Source organism: Bacillus rossius, chromosome 14 (genome assembly GCF_032445375.1).
Source record: "Bacillus rossius redtenbacheri isolate Brsri chromosome 14, Brsri_v3, whole genome shotgun sequence".
NCBI lineage: Eukaryota > Metazoa > Arthropoda > Insecta > Phasmatodea > Bacillidae > Bacillus > Bacillus rossius.
In genome coordinates this window covers 2,134,390-2,155,192 of record NC_086341.1, presented here as the reverse complement: position 1 = coordinate 2,155,192, position 20,803 = coordinate 2,134,390, and the positions used below count along the sequence as shown (strand labels likewise).

The following is a 20,803-nucleotide window of genomic DNA, read 5'->3' as shown; positions in this document are numbered from 1 at the left end:
GCGAAAAAAAAATGTTAAAAATCCGAAAATACCTTTATTATATGCTCTTAAACTTCCTCTTTTCACTAAAAGCGGCGGAGATAAGAAATTCCAAATACTTTAGGAGATATCGAATTTTTTAATTTTGCAATACAAGACGTGTGGAACCATTCGAGCGACGCCATTTTGTTATTTCGCCGTGTGTTCGTGAATACGTGAATCGTCAATGCGTAATTAATAAAATGGTTGATTAGGTCAGGTCAGTTACATTATTAATACTTTCAAACTAAGCCGACATTAAAAATAATGTGAATTAATATTAATTATTCTTTAGTTTTAAATTATTTATAATGTAACTGACCTTACCTAACAAACCCGTAACAAAGGATGCACAGTAACAACTCACGTAAATTTTTTTTGTTATTACTTGCGCAACAATATCAAAATAAATAAGACTTTAAAATTAGAAACGTTAAAAACTCACCTAAATTGGAGGCGGTAATTAAACACCGTTTTAAACAATAAATGAACTAAATAATCACGTATTGGTTCGTTTGAATTCTGGCCTATCACGAACAATCACGTGACATCATTATCCAATAAAAAAAGTAGATACTCGTATCTCGTACGTAAACAAGAAACAATGTTAACCGCCACATCACGGCACTGGTATTGTGATGAAATTTAAAAATTCGATATCTCCTTAAGTATTTGGAATTTCTTATCTCCGCTGCTTTTAATGAAAAGAGGAAGATATAATAAAGGTATTTTCGGATTTTTAACATTTTTTTTCGCAAATACTGCTCAACTACATATGATGAAATTTAAAAATTCTATATCCCCTAAAGTATTTGGAATTTCTTACCTCCGCCACTTTTAATGAAAAGAGGACGTTGAAGAGCATAAAATAAAGGTATTTTCGGATTTTTAACAATTTTTTTCGCAAATACCGCCCAACTACATATTTACCCCGAATTTTACCTAAACAACAGTAATTAAGTCGTAAAAGTTCTTATTGTTTGTTTTTGTATTTTAAATATTTTATTATAAATTTATTACTGTTTGAATTATCTTTAAAACAAACCAATTTAAGAGAGAAACAGTAAATTAACATACTTGTACAGTAAAAAGTATTGATATTTTGCAACTACACAATCTGTGCATTTAATAGTATGTTCATTTTAAAAACAATACCAATTTTAATAATATGTTGTTTACTCTGTATATGTGATAGTTATAATTTTAGTACATTGGCCTACCTAGCACACACATAATCTATTTATCTGTGTTGTATTGTTTTTAATCTGAATAAGCATAGCTATCTCAACAATAATAAGTTGGATAGGAGTATCAGCACACTAGTTGCCAAATTTAGTGGGGGCAAAAGAAGAAATTACACATAACAAGGCTCTTTCCAATATCAATGTTACATCGCAGGACGAAGATTCTAGAAATGTTAGCTTGGGAGAAGAGTCCTTTCAAAACAAATATTTCAGATAAACACAAAAAAAAATTCGTAAAAATATCTGACATGGCACAATTCGGCGTAAACTGGCTTACCAAGAAGATTGTTGGTTGAAACGTAAACAGAACAAACTCCAGTCGACAAAACCAGATGCTGACTGTGGAACCTCATCAGAGCAAGTCTCTGACGGACATGGATGTGATCTACCTGAAAACGTACTATTAAATAAGTGTGAAAATTATATAGCATCACTGCAAGTCACTTAATTCAAACAAAGTACTATCATGAATGAACAAAAATTGCAAGCTGATGGTGAACTATCGCACAAAATGAGATGTGTGCAGTTAACAGCCAGTAATTTTGGCGCTGTTGGTCGCCGGGAAGAATCTACATTCTTTTCAAATCTTGTTAAACAGTGACTATAAGGCCCCCATTTTGGAATACGGTCATTTGGAACTCCTAGCTAGGCATACACCTACTTTCTTCAATGGGCCAGAGTTTGCAACACTGGATGACCACATGGTCATGCCGGTGCCCTCTTCCCTCAGAACAATACCTTTGACTCATCCCCTGTCTCAGTCATATCTCCGAGCACTACCTAGCGACCATGATTCACAACCATGACCTTGAAGCTTGCCCTTAATATTGGCTAAGTATACAGGGCTAATAAAAATTCTGAGTATAATAATTGTGAATTCTTTATTTCCTATTAATTACAACATGCTAGTCAAGTAGGTAAATTTCAGAAGAAAAAAAAAACTAGTCTTTCTATAAAAAAAAATTTCAGACACACAAAACCATTTCACACACTTTGCAAAACAACAAATCACATTTTAATAACATAAATATATTTATACACCTGTGGGAACATGGCAGAAAAAACAAGAGAAAATTATACGTACAACCAACCAAAAAAACAAAAACAAGACCACAGTCCATACCTGCCTCCTTTCTTCTTACGTATATCGGAGATCTGAGGTTACGAACAAGACAAGATATGTTTGCCTAAGCAATGTGTGACATGAGCAAATACTCCCAAGATTATTTTTTTAAACAAACAAGCATAAACCAGCTATAACTATTAGGTACTGCCTTTTTAATAGAGATGAGCCAATCAAATCCTCAAAAACCATGAAATATTTAGTAGGTATGTATTTGAAATATTTGATATTCAGGAAAAATGGTTTTTAAAAAAATTTTGAGCATGGAAAAGTTAAAACTGCAAATGCTAGCTCCTGTGAAATTGACAAGGAGTACGTTATTTATTCCTACAGAACCTATTTAAAAAAATGTTTTTCTATGCCACCAGTTACAATGCTCTGGAGATTTTGTTTAGCACTTTCAAAACAATTTTATACAAAAAGAAACTATTTACATCCTAAACATATTATATTTTTTTACGGGTTTAATGTCTCTTAAAAACTTAAATTTCTATATATTTTTTTTGTTCATACATTATTTTATTTCTGACTCTTGAGATCTAGATTTTGATTCTAAACTGTCTTGAGAAACAAATTTGAGATTCGGATTTGAGTAAAAATAGGATTTGACCCATCTTTACATTTTAGACATGTGTACAAAACCAAAATTAAAATGAACACATAAATAGTCATCAGTTGCCCTGCAAGAAAACCCCAAGGTGTGTGTGCATTTAAGTAGTCAAAATAAAGGGACAAATTTGACAGAGTTGTGAGAGAATAAAGCTGGAAAGATTACTATTTATCATTGCAACATATACAGTAAAAAATTTTCAAATAAATAAGACATAACACAAATGTTATCCTTGAACTGAAAATTTGTATGTATGTATGTATATACATATGTATGCTATCCAACTTTAAAAAATGTTTAAATGACTGGTGCATCCATCAAACAACAGATGATTAATTGCAATTTTTTTTTTTTGCTTTCAGTAAATATTCCTCAGATGAGTATTAAACATGTCTTGCAAAAAATACAGCTAGCCTGGTATCGGAAAAAAAAATTTTTTGTTATACACTAAGAGACAGTAATTATAAAAATATGTCAAACAAAATGCACCACAACCATACAATTCAAAACTGAAATCAAAATAACATTAAAACCAATCAATCTGGTCTTTTTTAAATAGGAGCAATCATAAAATCTACCCTTAACCTAAAGTGGACACACCTCTATGCATTCATAACACAACTGCGACAGTATGTTACCAATACAAAAATCTAACTCAGATGTACTCATAATAAGTAACCGAGTTAAGAAACTGTAAAATCCAATCATCACACTGTTGCCAACACATTGAATAAGGAACTTATTTTTCCACAAACAGCCGCTAAACTACATGCTGTAAGCATGCACAGTTTAAGGCCAGTTACTTTATGTTTTTGGCAGGTTATCATTTAAATTGTAATGAACAGCATTCGTACATATTTTACAACAAAACCATAAACCCCAAAAAATTTGATCTTGCACAACACATGGCAATTTCCAAGCTCACCAATGTTTGTATGTTTTTCGCTTCTAAAATTTTATGAAATTAATATATTGCAGAATAATAATCTGTCTCAGGGTGTTCTTAAAATTAAATAAAATCTGTAATAAAATGTTCCTGACTTTCCATGTCCAAAATTTCACATTTCCCTACATATTTTTTAAAATAATTTATTTTGAGTTATTGATTTTCTGAAATAATGAAAATGCAGCCTCCAGCGTTCCCACAGCTGGCCAAAAACTACACAACTAAAATTAAAATTCAACAGATACTTGCACATGCCATTTTATAGTGTCTATGACTATGCATTAAAACACCATCTGGGTGATAGCAGATTGGAGCATGAAATTTTCCTCTAAAATTACTCCACTAAGAAATTTGCATGACTTTTTCAGGATTCCAAGTAAAGTCCCTGACTTTTCCTACACTTTCCAGCAAGTGGACATCCTGACAATTCCTTAGTTATAAAAAACCTACCTATCAGAAGAACATCTGAGTTGGAGGAATGGAAATTAACGCTGCTGAGCTGATCTCAGGTGAAAGTATTTATACTGACAATAAATTTTCACATCCAACAGCAACACCTTGGGACACTGAGTCTGTGTTACATTTAATGGCGATAAGAAAAGCCACACTTTTGTAGACCAACCATAACTTAACTAACAATCTCCAACAGGCAATAGATCACGACACAGGAATGTGTTGGTGTCTGTATGGTCCACAATATCTACAACAAATTTTTTCATAGTTTCAGTGACCAAGTATTTATTTATTTTTTTTTTCCTTTGCAACATTTACACACACGGTAGATGTCAACCGTACTATCGACATGTGAAGATAAATTTCAAAAACAACATAAAGTTTGTTTAAAAATATATCTAAATTACTAACACTGTTGTACAATTTAATGAATAATTTCATACTTACGACACTACATTGGAAAACAATTATGAAACACAAATTTTTCCCCATCAGAAAATGCAAACACTTCAAAGATGAAACAAATATCAGATACCCGTTATTAAAGTCATGAAATATAACACTATAAAAATATTAATATATGTATGTACATGACAAATAAAACAATTTTTTGTCATCTGTACAAGCTTCATCAGCCCACAACAATTTTTTTTTACACACAGTTTTATTTACACGTGAAATTTACAGGGGAAACAAAAGCCTTTTACAAATACACCAGTCATTATTAATTGAACAATATGCACAATAGTATTGTAGAATTTACAAACATATTTCCTATTTTACAAATCCTTTTAAAGATGTTAATGCTAGCTAAGTTATAGTTATGTTTAGTTAACTGTAGTGAATTTTAAAATTTAACTGCAATGCAATTACAAGAAATCTAATGAAGACTCATAAAACTAACAAAGCACCAAAAATGTTGTAAGGAATGTTTCCATTTGTTTTACAGCTACAGTGAAACCTCATTATGAAGTACCTCACTTTAAAGAATTCCACTTTAAAGTATGTATATATATTTTAGATCCCTATGCCATTTTTTACAGTTTGGTAAAAAAAAAGTAGGTACTTTAATCATTTAGCACCAAAATGGTGAGTGTTTTTTTTTTTTTTTTTTTTTTTTCCTTTCAAGAACCTTGGATTGAGAGTTCACAAAATTACTTATAAACAGAAATTGGTCACTACAGGTAGCCTACACGTGACATGCCAACTGTCATAAGCAATTCAACAGATAATCAACAAATACCTCACCTTTACAAAATATTAGACTCAGAAATAATAGCTTGGCTGAAACACCGTGTCACACTACCTACACAACAGTCCATTTCTTTTGTGCCAACAAATTTAAAACAACAAAAAACACCGAAACTGTAGTCAACATTGCACATCATGTTGGCACCATAAAACCATGCATACTTAACCAGACAGGCATAAATTAATGACAATATTTTGTCCGAGTTGTGCTCATCTGCTTGACGATAGTATCAGACCATTCCCTTGTTCAGACTTCACGCAGCGATGCTGGCATGTACTGAAGCGAAACAGGAGAAGTATGTTCCTATTTCCGAATCCAAATGCTCTGGCCACGTGAGAAACAACACAAATGTTGCAAACAAAACCTTTATATACTTAAAAGAGAATATGCACAAAAAATTTCATCAGCATAAGTGCACTAATTAACATTTAAAACCATTAAAACAAAAGTCATATATTTAGGACGGAAGACACGTTTGGTAACTTATCAACGTCTAACCACGCATTTGGTGTATGTTTTGGCTACTGGAGTAGCTGAAAAGCATACAATGCCGGTCTGCCAATCACGTACCACTCTTTCTATGATGCCACCAATAATTTTCAAAGTGTATCCTACCAGATTATTTTAAAATTGTGTGATCCAGAATTCATTTGGTTGACAATCATATATACTAGTGAAGGACCAATCAAATCCTCAAATCGTTAGTATTTCAAGGATTAGTTATTCGAATAAATTTCAAAGAAAAATAAAACAGAAAATATAATTAAAAAAAGAAACACTGATAACCTCTAAAGTTTATAAGATCAATATTTTTCTCTATACATATCCCATTAGCATTACTAGTTCCCAAGATATTTTACTTTTTTAACATGTAAGTAATTAAATAAAATTACAAAATGTATTGATTCTGGAAACTTAGTTCATGAATAAAACTTTTAATTCAATGAATGTTTACACCATAGTTAATATTTTTCATTTCTTGTACATGATATTATTTTGGACCCTTGAGACACAGATTAAGTTTCGAGAAAATTAGGTATCATTTGATCCATCACTAATAAATATTGTCACTTACTAAAGTTAAAAACTCCTTAAATTTATACTGTGCATGCATTACCCTTACTGCAACTGGTATACGTGTAAGTATTGTAATCGGACAGCCCCGAAGAACTAGCTGTCTCAAGAGTTTACACGCAGCTGGCAAGATGTGTTAGCCCCAAGATCCACAGTGCAAGCAAAAATAATGATCACAGACTGAGCAACGAAAACATCAATATGTTTCAGTACCAGCGATACGGTAGTCCAACTATTCGCATGTCAAACCGCAAGGAAGATGCTAGGAGCCACCTGGAATTAGTATGCATGTATTTCACTGCGAGGCCTAATGTAAACTCAACAGTGAAGCTTACAACACGCAAACACGTGCCAAATTATTGTATTTGTGTGCTCACTTGCAATAGAACAAATTCTCCTTTGCTGGTTATGTAACACTCCCTTAAAAAGTTTATTAAACTAAATCACTAAGCACAAATGTAATCTTTTTAAGGTGATGAATGGTGTCAGTTTTCTGCAGTCTGCCAAAACAGATAACATCACTGTGACTCGCTTCTCATTTCCAGTCTTGGGTACTGTGTCAGTCTTAACACCTTTTGGTTTCAATGGTACTGCTGCTGGGCATGTCGAAATACATTGCCATTTCATCAGCATTTCCAATTTGGCTGTACAAATAATCATGTTGTTTACACAAACCAATCACATAGCGCTGAAATTTAATCATTTTTCTCGTTTTGCGCTGTGTGTGTTCTGCGAAAAACTCTTCACAAAGAAGCGTTTCCGCCGGACGTAATCATTCGTTGTCAAGAAAAAGGCTGGGTGACGAGTGATTTGATGCAAGAATGGTTACGACTGGTGTGGAATCGGCACCTGGGTGGACTTCGGAAGAAAAGGGGCATGTTGGTCCTTGATGCGTTGCGGGGACATCCGACATGATAAATAATTTTTAACACAGACTTGTTTGTTAAACCAGCTGGAATGACAAGCCAGCTGCAAGTTCTCGATGTTGTCGTAAACAAGCCATTTAAGGACGACCATCGGCAACAGTATAGTGATTGGCTGCTTACAGGTGACTATTTTCTGACACAGACTGGGAAAATTAAGAAACCATCAGTTCTTCAGCTCACATGTATTTCTACAGCCTGGTGAAGGATAACCAGCTTTAAGAAGTGCCATGAATGACACTGAAGATGATCTGTGCTGGCAAGATGAAGATAAAAGGCAATGTCAGCAGTAGCTGTAAGCAGCACTGCACTGCCAGTGAATGAATATTCTTAACAGCATCATAACAAACTCTTGTTAATATATCTGTTATGTAAAATAAGTGTTATTGTAAATACTATTGTTTAGTGTTGTGATGAATTGAAATTTATATTGGCTTCGGTAAGTTTAAATATTTAAATTTTATTACATATTTTATTATTTTTTTTTTAAATTAAGTACTTTGTCTATTAACTGTAATTTCCTCTCCATAATTTTGTATTTACTGTGATCTCCTCTCCAAACATTCTTTTTCCTAGACTCTCAATCAAAAAGTTTGGGGTCACATTATATTCAGAGTCGCAATATCCTCTGGTAAATACGATGGATTAGGAAAGCCTTGCTGCTGTGTGGTGAACTTTTCACGAGACTTAATCTTTCGCCTAGTGTAAACTGCCCGCTTGCTGGGATGTGGCGTAAGAGTTTATGGTTAAAATGGGCCAGGTGTGCCTTGGTACTGAACTGTGTTACCACTTGTGGGTTTTTATCTAGCACAGGTCCTCAAAACACTGCTTAAGAAATTGATTTATCAAGACCCCAGCATAGCAGGAGTTAGTAAATTTTTTTTGAGCTCACTGAGACCATTTTTGAACTAAACACCGCATGATTGTGTAATAAAGTGCAGGATGAGATTCTAATAGGAGCAGGTGGCTTCCAGACCATTATTTCACAATTTTGCCTAACCTAACTTTTTTGGCATTTATATATGTATTGAGTTAGGATACATTTTTTTAAAGGTGTATTTGGACATAACCTGACAGGATTAGCAATGCAAATGTATTGGGATTGCATTTTGTGATTTAAATTTTTTTAAGGACTATAAAGTTTTTTTGTAATTATCCTTGCCAAATAACTGATTTAGTAATATTACTACTTTCTGACCTTACGATACCTTCGAGGTATTACAGCCTTGTGGAGAGTTAATTTTTTTTAAATTCAGGTAATATTTATGAGAACATTGCACCATTGATGTTGGCTGCAGCCATTTCTATTGTAACAGATGCCACTGTTCCATTTTGCATTTACCATAAATTTAGTTTATCTGTATCATGTTCTGTAATATAATGCTGTGCTTTCATATCCCCGTGTGCTTTACAAAATTTGTGCATTATTTTTTTTAAGTTAACCGCAGCCTCGCTGCTGTCTAGTTATTGGAGTAGGTTAGGTAGTGAAGTAAAGAACTACCCTACTACCCAGTATGTTGCCCTGCTCCCAGTTAGGAGGTAGTGAGGGTTTTCTGTGCCTCTTCATCAAGGAGACGCGTTACAACATTCAAAGAAATGCTTAGTTATACACAGTAATCGTAGCGTGTTCAAGTTTCATGTACTTCACGAGTGATTATGCTTTAAAACTAGAGACAAGATTTTATGGTTTTATTTTTAGGCCAATTATGATTTTAAAACAAGATACCTATTTCTTCTGTGTTATTGTTTTTATTTATTTTAAACTCTTGTTTATTCATATAGATAGCAAAATTTAAAAAAAAAAAAAAAAAAAAAATACAACATACACTTGTTCAATGATACTTATTTCAACCAAACAATGTCATTTTGACTGATACATGATGCACTTTTACAATATAATAATTCGTTACAAGCATGTCTAACTACTAGGAACAATAAAAATAAATCAGCAAGTATATGTCCGTTTGTAAAATATACCAATGTCCTAATGTAAAAATTAGAAATTCAATTCTAAGATAGGGTCGGCTGGCCCTCAGTTGCAGAAAGTCTTACCGCCGGTTTTCCACTCATCGTCTGTTTTCCATAAACGTGATTCACTATTCCTGCAAGTTGTATGTTTTGTTCCCTTCAGTCGATGGTTACTCGTGCTGGTGATAGGTGCTCGTGACAGTTATTTTTATTCAGTGCGAGTGTCTTATTGTGTGCACTTATTAAGAGCAATGTAACGGCTACCCAACGTAAGAAAGTGACTGTAACAATGGATCAAAAACACCAAGCCTATTTCGTATTGATGTGGGTGAATAATTAACTAGTATTGCGCAAGATTTAGGAGAGGGAAAACAAACTGTTTCTGATTGGAAGAAAAAAAAATTGGAAAGAAATTGAAGGTCTTTGTGCGAAAATGTTGAGTAAGGACAGTCTGGGTAACAGCAAAACATTAAAAAAAAAAAACTTTAGACGAGGCTTTGCACATTTGGTTTTGCCAACAACATGAACAAGGCACTCCGCTGTCGGATGTAACATTACAAGTGCTTGCGCTCAAACTCAATGAAAAATTAAAAGGTGACCCTGCTTTTACTGCCAGTGTTTGTTTACTTAGTGTAAGTGGTGAAAGTTTGTCAGGTGACAATAGTGCAAGTAAAGACTTTAAAGTAAAATGTGAAAAGTTTGTTAAATATGAAGATGAAAACTTAAGAGACTTGTAAAGTTTTTAATGCTGATGAAACAAGATTAAATTACAAAATGCTTACAAAAAAAACTAGCCTCAAAGTTGGATTTTTTAACCAAAGGTCATAAACTCATAAGGTAAAAAAAAAAAAAGTGACTGCTTTCCCGTAATAATGCTCCTGGCAATTTGAAAACTCCACTTTTTGTTATAGGCAAATTCACTAAGCCTAGGGCCCTTAAGTCTTATAAAATGTCTTCCAGCCCAGTACACTTCACAAAAATTGGCATGGATGGACGGACGGAAATATTTTTTTAATGCTTGGTTTTTTGAAACACTTGTTTCTATAACAAAAAAAAAAGTTACGAGACATAAACTACAAAGAAAAGGTGTGTTGTTAATTGATAATGCACCGTGTCACCTGAGCAAAAAATTACGAGATGAAATTTTTTTTTTAAATTTCTACCACCAAGCATGACTGCTTTGATACAACCTATGGATCAAGGTGTGATTGAAGCAATAAAACAGAAATACATATAGGAAAAAATTGATCTTGTCTCTTTTAGACCCATCAGATAACTTAATGGATCATATTAAGAAATTGACCATGAACACTGTCATTTACTTGGGATGCAGAAGTGCAGGAAGAAAAAAAAAGCCAAGAATTCTTCAAAAAAAAAAAAAGCTGGAAAATATTTTGGCCAAGCATTTCACAGGAAAACCTGGGACAAGATGAAACTCAACCAACTTCAACAACTAGCTTTGATTTTGTACAAGTTTTTAACAGTTGGAGGGTTGAGCCAACATGGAGGAGAATGACTTACCAATGGATGAACAGTGACAGCGGTATTGCTCATCAAATATTAAGTGAAGATGAAATCACGGAGGTGTGCAGTGCAAAACGCAGCAACTGTAATAGTTCGGAAGATGACAAGGAACGGAGGAATCAGCTGGCTCAACTCGTGGCAAAGCGACTACAATGTTGGACAGGTTGCTGAGTTACTTACTTTCAGAAGCAAAGTGACACATCATCTGCCGAGCTACTGACCTTGAGGCACTGCGAATCGATGGCAATCTTCATTAAAACAAAAAAATATTACGAACTTTTTCGAGTGAATTAATTGTAAATGGTTTTAACCTTTGTGTTATACTTTTTAATTGTGTACAATATATAGTATTGATTTATATGTACATACATATGTACATAGATTTCTTAAGTACTTTACAATGAATAAAGTTGATTTTTAATCAATAAGAATTTTCTTTTACCTATAAAATTATTTTTTTATAATTTTAAAGTTGATTACGGTTGATCCAGACTACCAATGATCAGAACAGGGTCCGGTCCTGACAAGTCCGGATCAGCAAGAAACTATTGTAACTAAAACAGCCGCACTATATAAAATAAAATATTTTCCAATCTATATAGTACACACAATTTGGCACTAACTCCATACTAAATAATTTATATTCATTTAATCTAATATTTCAAAAGATTATGGTTTTGTAATCAAGTTAATATTTGATTAAATATGCTGATTAATTTCATTATTTTTTTGTTGCATTTCGGAGCTTTATGGTGTATTAACCTGCATTTTGGTGTTGTATGGTGTTATTTCGGTTTCTGCTTTATTGCAATTCACCATATAATCTTGTCCCTATATATTATGTGTACATTTAGTAAAATTTTTTTTTTACAATTTTTGCTTTTTATTTACAAGCAGGGGCAGTTGGTTGACTTGCTAAGCATTTCCTACAGTTCTCTTATTCACTGTGTGGTATCAGGATATGCTAACTGAGCACACAATCAAGCATGGGCGTAGATCCTGGTGGAGGGGGGGGGGGGGGGCAGGTGTCCCCCCCCTGGAACTACAAAGGCCCCCACAGAGAGTGCCCTTCTGCGCTTGTAAAATCGTGGCTGTGAAATAGGGTTGATAACAATAAACGTCAAAACTATGTTTAATGGAAAATGTTCTGGACATTTTAAAGTTTTCTGCTTATTGTATGCGTATAGGCAAATATGGGCAGGGTACAACATACAAGCACCCTAACCTGGGCAGCAAGAGCCCCCCCCCCCCCTTGCAAATCCTATAGATTTGCACCTCTGCACTCAATCACTCGAAGTTGCATCTATGGATCTTTCTTAACCTAGCAAAATATTTAAGTGATCATCGACTTTAGATCTTCGTCTTCTGTCACCCCTAGCTGTTAATTGAACTACTAACTAGTAGCTAGATAATACGGAGGAGTAGGATAACATCTTGCATATATAACTAAGTTTTTCGCCAATTTTTTTTTAACTGCCAAGATATTACTGTACGTGATTGTATAGTTTGTAGCCCTGTGTTTGAGAACTCAAGATGTGCAAATGCAGCCATAACAAATTTACAGAACTATCTGTAAAAAAAAAAAAACAATATGGAAGATGACACTAGCCAGAACATTCATAAATGATAAGTAATACAAGCTTGATGTATAAATGTTGTGATACCAAAGTTGTAAATATACATTTAAAAAAAAACTCCTTTGTAGCAGCAAAAAACCAAGTTAAAATAAATTTGCGTGATAATACAGTCAAACCTTCGATTTTACAGACCCTCACTGTTTTCTGAGTTTTTTGTGCGAATCAGTATATATTTACGGTGCAGATATAACTGCTCGAGAATTTGTCCTTGTGAACGAGATACCAGTTCACAACAAACAAGTGATAAGAAAGTGAGTTTTAACTGTTCTTAGGGCTTTGTCTTGGGGACAGGTTAATAATACATGCATCACCAACAAAAACAATTCAAATGTCTAACATTCTAATTTAAAACGTAAATCCAAAGTCGGCCAGCAGACAGTAAGTCGCAATTAAAAAAAAAAATCATTTCCGCAGAACCAACCGGGAAGTTGTGAACCGGCGTGTCGCAACCGAGTGCGCGCGAACTGCAAAACAAGAGACACTGCTGTTTAAGGAACACTCTTTAATGACATGCGAGATGCGAGGCGCGCTACTGCGCGGGCTCCGCGCGCGCCGACTCGCTCAGGTCCAGGATGACGCGCCGGCTCTGTCGCACGTGCTGCTTCTGCTTGTGGTAGATCTTGAGCACGCCCTTCACCAGCACGAACGCCAGGCCGCCCTGCGCAGCACCAGACACGCACGGCTAGGCACCTCGCCACACTAGCACGCACGGCTAGGCACCTCGCAGCACAAGACACGCACGGCTAGGCACCTCGCAGCACAAGACACGCACGGCTAGGCACCTCGCCACACTAGCACGCACGGCTAGGCATAGTCCGAACCTGTGCGTGGTCCGTGTCCTTATCCGAATGTGAGTGACGTCACATTGTCTCACCGAAAACTGCCCTGTCCACAATTGCGATGTCCGATGTCCGAATGTATTGATTTCTGAAGTTGTCACCAGAGTGCAGTAAATGTGCCAAACCAAATGTTTTTGTTTATTGTTTTGATGCTTTGTAGTTTGAGATTGAACTTATGAAAGTTATGTAAGTTATAACGTTATAAGTGACTAGAAACACCTTCCATTTCCTTCAATAACAAAAACAAGCACCACGTTTTCAAACGGGAACCGGAAATTCAAATATCGTGAGTGTTCTGTTCTTTTCCTGTGTCCGAAGTACGCAGGTTGGGACAAAAAGTTCAAATTGACGAATGTCTTCGGACCAGGCAGGTTCGGACCTTCGCCCACTTGACGCGTGACGTCAGAGGGTCACGTGGACCAATCAGCGACGAGTGTCCTTCGGACACAGTTTAGGACATTGCTATTGTAGATGGGCCTTAACACGCACACTTGTGACTACGAACCACAATAGAGTCCTGACCAACCAAGCTATTAAAGACCGCGGCAACCCCAATCGGCGAAATCTCAGATATCAGGGGTAGCTTTTATTCAGTTGCAAATTCTTACATGTCACTTCATAATTCGCTTTACCCAGTAAATGGCATTATCGAGGTTACTTTAATTAGGACTTGCAAAAGGCTTCTAAGAATATATTTTTTTTTTCTATTCTAATGAAATTTTGAATTGAAATCAAATTATCAATGAATATAGAATATTTTTCTAATCAAATTTTAACACACAGTGAAACTTTATTTTTTGACACTTCGCATGAGCAGAAGAAAAATGGACGCAAAATTCAATTACATGAAAATCAGAGAAATACATATGAAACCATAGTAGAGAGGAGTAAAATGAAAGAAAAAAAATTTAAAAAAACATCTTAGCTTCTAGTATGTCACTTTATTATTTATCAATTAAATTTATTTAAGAATGAGTTCTATGTACTTAGAGTATATATTGGAAAAGAATAATTTTTTTTTTTTTGATAAATTTTAGCTAAAATGCTTTAAGGGACTTGAAATTTAAAGGTTTATTTTTGTGTATTAACTTTATTTATAAATTTATTGCCATTGTAATTTTAATTATTTTTTTTTTATAATATTGCATATTTGCAATACAGTTTGTAATAATTCTTGGAAGTATTGGTCAAAAAAGGTACCTACACGTTATCAGAATTGTTATCGAGATTTATTTTGTAAACAAATATTTCATAAATTTAGCTGGAGCTGTGTATTGCCAAGTTAGCAGCAATGTGTATGTATGTGACTGTGGTTTATTCCAAGGAACTTGTATATTTTTATTTTGTTTAGTAAGAACATGGATTTTGAGGCAGGGTTTAATTTCCCAGCCATTCCCTCTGTAAAAATTTATTTTTAATGCTGCAAAAGGTCAATCCCACCTGAGGTTATTAGGTTTGGTTGAAATCTTTTGTTTAGCAAACCTTATAGTCCCATTCAGTGGCGTAGCCAGGATTTATATATGGGGGGTGTTAAGAATCCCCCCCCCCCTTATTAAAGCGGGGGGGGTCCGGGAGTCCTCCTCCAGAAAAAATTTGGATTTTAAGGTGTAAGATAGTGTTTTCGGTGCTTAAAATTTAAATATTGTAATGGTTAAAAATTTTATTAATTTTAATATGAAATTTGTTTGAAAGATGAATAAGAAATTAATTAAATATTTAGTGCTAAGGGGTGGGGGGAGGGGGGGTTTGAACCCCTAACCCCCCCCCCCTGGCTATGCCCCTGGTCCCATTTACCACATGCTAAAAACAAAAACATAAAATCTCATTGTTGATGAAAGTACAGAGGGTAAAAGAGTGTGGAGTTGAAACCCAACGAAGATCACTGGAATGTCTGGCCACACGGCGGCCACCGGGGGGCCCAGAGAGCCCGCGCCGTGCCGTGCCGGGTAGTGAAGATACTCACGAAGACGGTGCGCTGCACGTTGGACTGCACGGAGCTGAAGAGCAGCTTGCCGCAGACGAGCGCGAACGTGGGCAGCAGCAGCGCGCTGCAAAGGATTCGCGTGGCCGACACGGGGTCCGAGAAGGGCGGCACCTGGTTCACGCGCTCCTCCCTGCGACGTGCACACGGCCCTTGCTCCAACACAGCAGCCCCAAGCACGCACGCACGCACACACACGTAACACACACCTAGCGCATACAATTATTTTTAAAAAATTGATTGTCCGCAAAGTAGGCGTCTGCGAGCAGAAGATTTTCACTTCAAGTCGAGCTCGAGCGAGTTTGCTAAAATACTCGCGAGTATCGAGTCGAGTTCGAGTTTTTTTTTTTTTAAGTTTATTGCACATAAATTTACTGCGATGGAGTAATAAAATGTGAGAACTTTTGAGAAAAATATGGAAATAAAAAAAGAAACCATTATCATTGTTTGCCTACTAAATAGATAGACCTACATTAGAGGTCTGCGAGCCTAAGAATTTTACTTTGAGCCAAGCTCGAGCGAGCCTACTTGAAAGTTCTCGAAGCTTGAGCTTTTGTGATACAGTTACACTTTTGGGAAATTATTTTTACCTTAAACTTAGTAGGTATAATGTTTGAATAAAGTATTAAAATGAAGTGGGCTTATTAATTTTGGGTAACTATTTACAGAGTGCTTTTATAATTTGCACTGCTAGGAAAAAAAACATGTTTTCCATTGAATCTAACCTGTTTCCATTGGTTCATTAGTAACTGATATCATCCAACTAACATAACCACAGTTTACAAGTACGTATATGTTTGTGTAAATGTAACATATCTTTGGAATAATTTCATCCTTGTCAATTTTTCTGGAGTCTTTACTGAGCTTCAACTAACTGAGCACCAAAAATCATGTTGTTTGAAAAGTACATTCACATTGTTTCAACATTTCCACTTTTCGGCACAAAAATTCTGAGAGAGATTGTCATAGAGTATTAAATTCTGTTCTTCAATCTATCATGCAGAAAAATAATTTGTTCTGCACGTTCAGGAGTTAAATTAGCTCTACGATTGGAGATGGTGTTTACAGCAGAAGAGAAGCGTCTCTCGCTGGCAACCTGTGTGGCTGGAATGCTTTAGTAAAATTCTTGGTAAATATGTAGAGTCGCGGTATAAGCGGAAAAAAAATGCTAAAATTCCGAAAATACTTTTATTCTATGCTCTTTCACTTCCTCTTTTCAAATCAACCGGCGGAGATAAGAAATTCCAAATACTTTAGGAATATCGAATTTTTAAATTTTCATCACAATACCTGGGTATTCATGCGGCGATCAACATTGTTTCTGGTTTACGAGTATCTATTATGTTTCTTATTGGACAATTTTGTCACGTGACAGTTCCGTGATTGGCCAGTATTCAAATGAACCAATACGTGATTATTTATTTATTTATTAATGTTACGTCGGAGGTATCGCGACGTAGGTGAACGACTACATCATTTCCTTCTAATGGCAAAGGAAATGTACCCGCCTCCAACTTAGGTGGGTTTTTAACGTTTCTAATTTTAAAGTCTTATTTATTTGGATATTGTTGCGCAAGTAATAAGTAACAAAAATATTTTACGTGAGTTGTTAATGTTCATCATTTGTCCGGGTTTGTTAGGTCAGGTCAGTTACATTATAAATACTTTAAAACTAAAGAACCATTGAAATTAATTCACATTATTTTTTATGTCCGCTTAGTTTGAAAGTATTAATAATGTAACTGACCTGACCTAATCGACCATTTTATTTATTACACATTCACGAACACACGGCAAAATAACAAAAATGGCGTCGGTCTAATGGTTGTACAGGTGTTGTATTGCAAAATTAAAAAATTCTATAGCTCCTAAAGTATTTTGAATTTCTTATCTCCGCCGGTTTTAATGAAAAGAGGAAGTGAAAGAGCATATAATAAAAGTAATTTCGGATTTTTAGAATTTTTTTTTCGCAAATACCGCTACTCTACATGTTCAAAATTAAAAAATTGTATATCTCCTAAAGTATTTGGAATTTCTTATCTCCGCCGGTTGATTTGAAAAGAGGAAGTGAAAGAGCATAGAATAAAAGTATTTTCGGATTTTTAGCATTTTTTTCTGCATGTACCGTTACTCTACATATTTACCAAATTGTTTAACCTCAAAATTAGTGTCAAATATCTGTAACTTGTCATTAAGTTTAATCAATTTAAAGTAATAAAAATAGAAGCATTTTACTTAATTCAATTTACACATGCAAAAAAAACTTACGCACAATAAACCTACATGGAAATTAAAGTCTTTTTCAATGTCCTGTAGTCTGAAATATGTTTACTCATGTCATCAAATGTAGAGCTGTACTGAAGAAGCCGATTTTGCCAATATTTAGTTGAATTGGCATTTCTGCCAACTTCCAATACTCTTGTTAATTTTCGGCCGATATTACTGAAAAACGAAAGAGATTGCCATAACCTAAAAATCCACGAGTACCCTTTTCACTTTTCGTAGTAGTACTGCATTCTTTCAGATCACATTATTTCTTAGCAACATGTGCCAACCGTACATATCAATATTTAACATCCTTTTTTTTTTTCAATAATGTTCTTTAATTTTAATATGTCCTAAATAAATACATTACCATCACGGTAAATACACATCTCGGTTATTACGGCAACTATAGTGCAAATGTGGTAACTATCATGCTTCTGCAGTAGTTATGGTATCTACAAAGAATCTTTAGTTCTTTTTATGGTAATTATCTTAAGATAACTATTGGAATTGTACTGTAGTTATGGTACATCATCCATATTTCTTCGTAAGTTGTTGTTCATTTGTCTTTTCTTCATATTTATATTTACGTGCGCCATTACTGGCAGGAACTTTCATAAAAATTTTAAACGGGACTTTATATCACATATTTAATGGCGTAAATGATGAGACCCCGGACAATTTAAACGCTTTTTACAGTAAAATACGGGAAATGTTTCCGCATAAAGCGGGAAACACTTCCGCATAAAGCAGTAAAGTGATACATTAATGCTATGCGGAAAATTAAAGAAGTAAAAAAAATTAATCACGGAAATTCGTAAATCCCGGGTACGTAAAAATGATGTGTTCATGTAAATGGTCGATCATGTTACATTATAAAGTAAAGGATAATAGTATTGTAAGACTTTTATTCCGATATAATGAGAGACTTTTTTTATATAGGCACAGTGCAAGAAAAGCTCGCTCGAATTTCGAGTTGTTGAAAAGCCACGAGCTCGAGTTCGAGTATTACTAAAAAACTCAACTCGAAACTCGAACTTCGAGTACTCGCAGGTGTCTACCGCAAAGTCGGTTTACGGGCGATAGTTTAACGTGACGTCATAACAAAACATTGATGAAATGATTGCATACTTTTATGAATAAAATTGAATCATTTTTATTGAATTATCACTATTTTGTATGGATACAAAGAAGGAGTGAATTGAAATCTACAATTTAATTGATAAATTTACTTTTATTTGCACTTCTTAATTCAAATATGTTTATTACTTTAACGAAGAGATTATATTAACTATAACGTTTATACATGTTAGCTATTTAACTTCTTCCAATCTGTGTTATTCTGTTAAGGATAGGATGATGATAGGAAAAGTAGGAAACGAATGGGAGTGTTTCAAGTTTAATGTGCCTCGAAAACGTCAAATCGATGGTTGTTCCAATCGAGTGAAAGAGATAGATGCGGCGCAAGCGTACAATGAGCGTGACGGGACACAGCGTAACGGGACAATGTGCGTAACAAGACATTTTTTCGTGCGTGCAGCCGGCGTTCATCGATTTATTAGACGTCACGTCAAAAAATGGGTGCGTGTACTTAGGTACGCGCGTGAGAAGTTATTCTTCTTTGGCATCATTAAAAAAATAGTTTTTTAATCACATGCAAAAATAGTGCGTGGAGTCCCTACGCGCGGATGAAGTGAAACTTCGTAATGTGGAAATGAAAATAGTGTAAGGGGTAGAAATTTATTTTTTGGCAAAATCATGTTGTATCAAATCAATCTAAAAAAATTAATAAATCATGAAATCATTCAACGATAAAACTTGTTTATTTAATTAAGTGGACGGGTTCGCCCCAAGGAGAAAATTGACGCGGCGAGACCTCGTGGACATAGAGAAATGACACACACTCACTATTTGTGTGGCTATGAAATATGATTTTTTTCTGCAATTTAGATTGTAATATACAAAAAGGGTATTGAAAATTGAAACAAATATGGCGACACTAGAAACTGTAAGGATCTTTATTTTTTTCTTACTCTCTACTTAGTTCCTTACAATAGCAAAACGCATTCACTCTCTCTCTGTCTCTTTCTATTCCCCCTCCCCAGGAGTGTTAAACGTTTAACGCAACCTTGTTTGAAGTCGCATTAGAAGTATAACTTCAAAAAAATGAAAAGGCATAATCCAGCGGCTTATTTAAGACTCGACAACGCCGCATGGCAACGCTGCACAGCACAAGTTATGCCAACTCCAAGGTTGGTTCACATGCTGTAGCTTCTCGAAACAACTGAGAAATCTTCTCGCACGTGGTTTGCGAGTGTGTGTTTCTGTGAGAAAGACATTGAAATGCTTACCAAAGGTTTTCATTCAATATTTATAACTATGTCTCTTCATCTCCGCAATATACCTACATCATTATTATAAACCTGTTCAGAATGCTCTCATATGTGTGTACAGTGGAATCTCAGTACTAAGTACTTACAGGGACCTCACGTTTTTGTACTTAGTACTGAAAGTACTTAGTACTGAAACATACATACATATCATCTTTACAAAGAGAAAAAAAAAAAAATTAAAAAATACAAAAATAGCGATATTGTAAGATACATTATTTTTTAGCCAACATCTGACTTCAGTTTAAACATTGGTGTGTATGTATAATTTAAGTTTAGTTACTTTTAAAAAATGTGTTATTTCAGTTTGTTTTTGAGCTTGAATGATGCTCTGTTGAACTAAATGTTCTATCTCATATTATGTCTTCGCAACTGCGACTTGCTTTTTTCCTTTGTCTAGTTCTCTGAGTATTTCCACTTTTTCCTTAAGCGTGAATTGCTTTCGTTTCTTTTTATCTCCATTTATCTCATTTTGCAGCACAAATACAATGCGGTGTCTAAATAACGTAACCTGAAAATAAACTCAACAATAACAATAAAATATCCCGGCACAGAC

General features: G+C 34.8%; 1 protein-coding gene across 5 annotated transcripts in view; it reads right to left on the bottom strand.

The window, feature by feature from the left end:
- Positions 1-2,126: 2,126 nt before the first annotated feature.
- LOC134538967 (E3 ubiquitin-protein ligase MARCHF5) overlaps positions 2,127-20,803 on the bottom strand; it is a 43,490-nt gene continuing 24,813 nt past the window's right edge. For all 5 annotated transcript variants that reach the window (XM_063380607.1, XM_063380609.1, XM_063380608.1 and 2 more), the window contains exons 7-8: positions 15,575-15,725; positions 2,127-13,430 (exon numbers count right to left, since the gene is read on the bottom strand). In XM_063380607.1, coding sequence (XP_063236677.1) covers positions 13,302-13,430; positions 15,575-15,725 — 280 coding nt within the window. In that variant the 3' untranslated portion in view covers positions 2,127-13,301. The remainder of the gene's footprint in view (positions 13,431-15,574; positions 15,726-20,803) is intronic.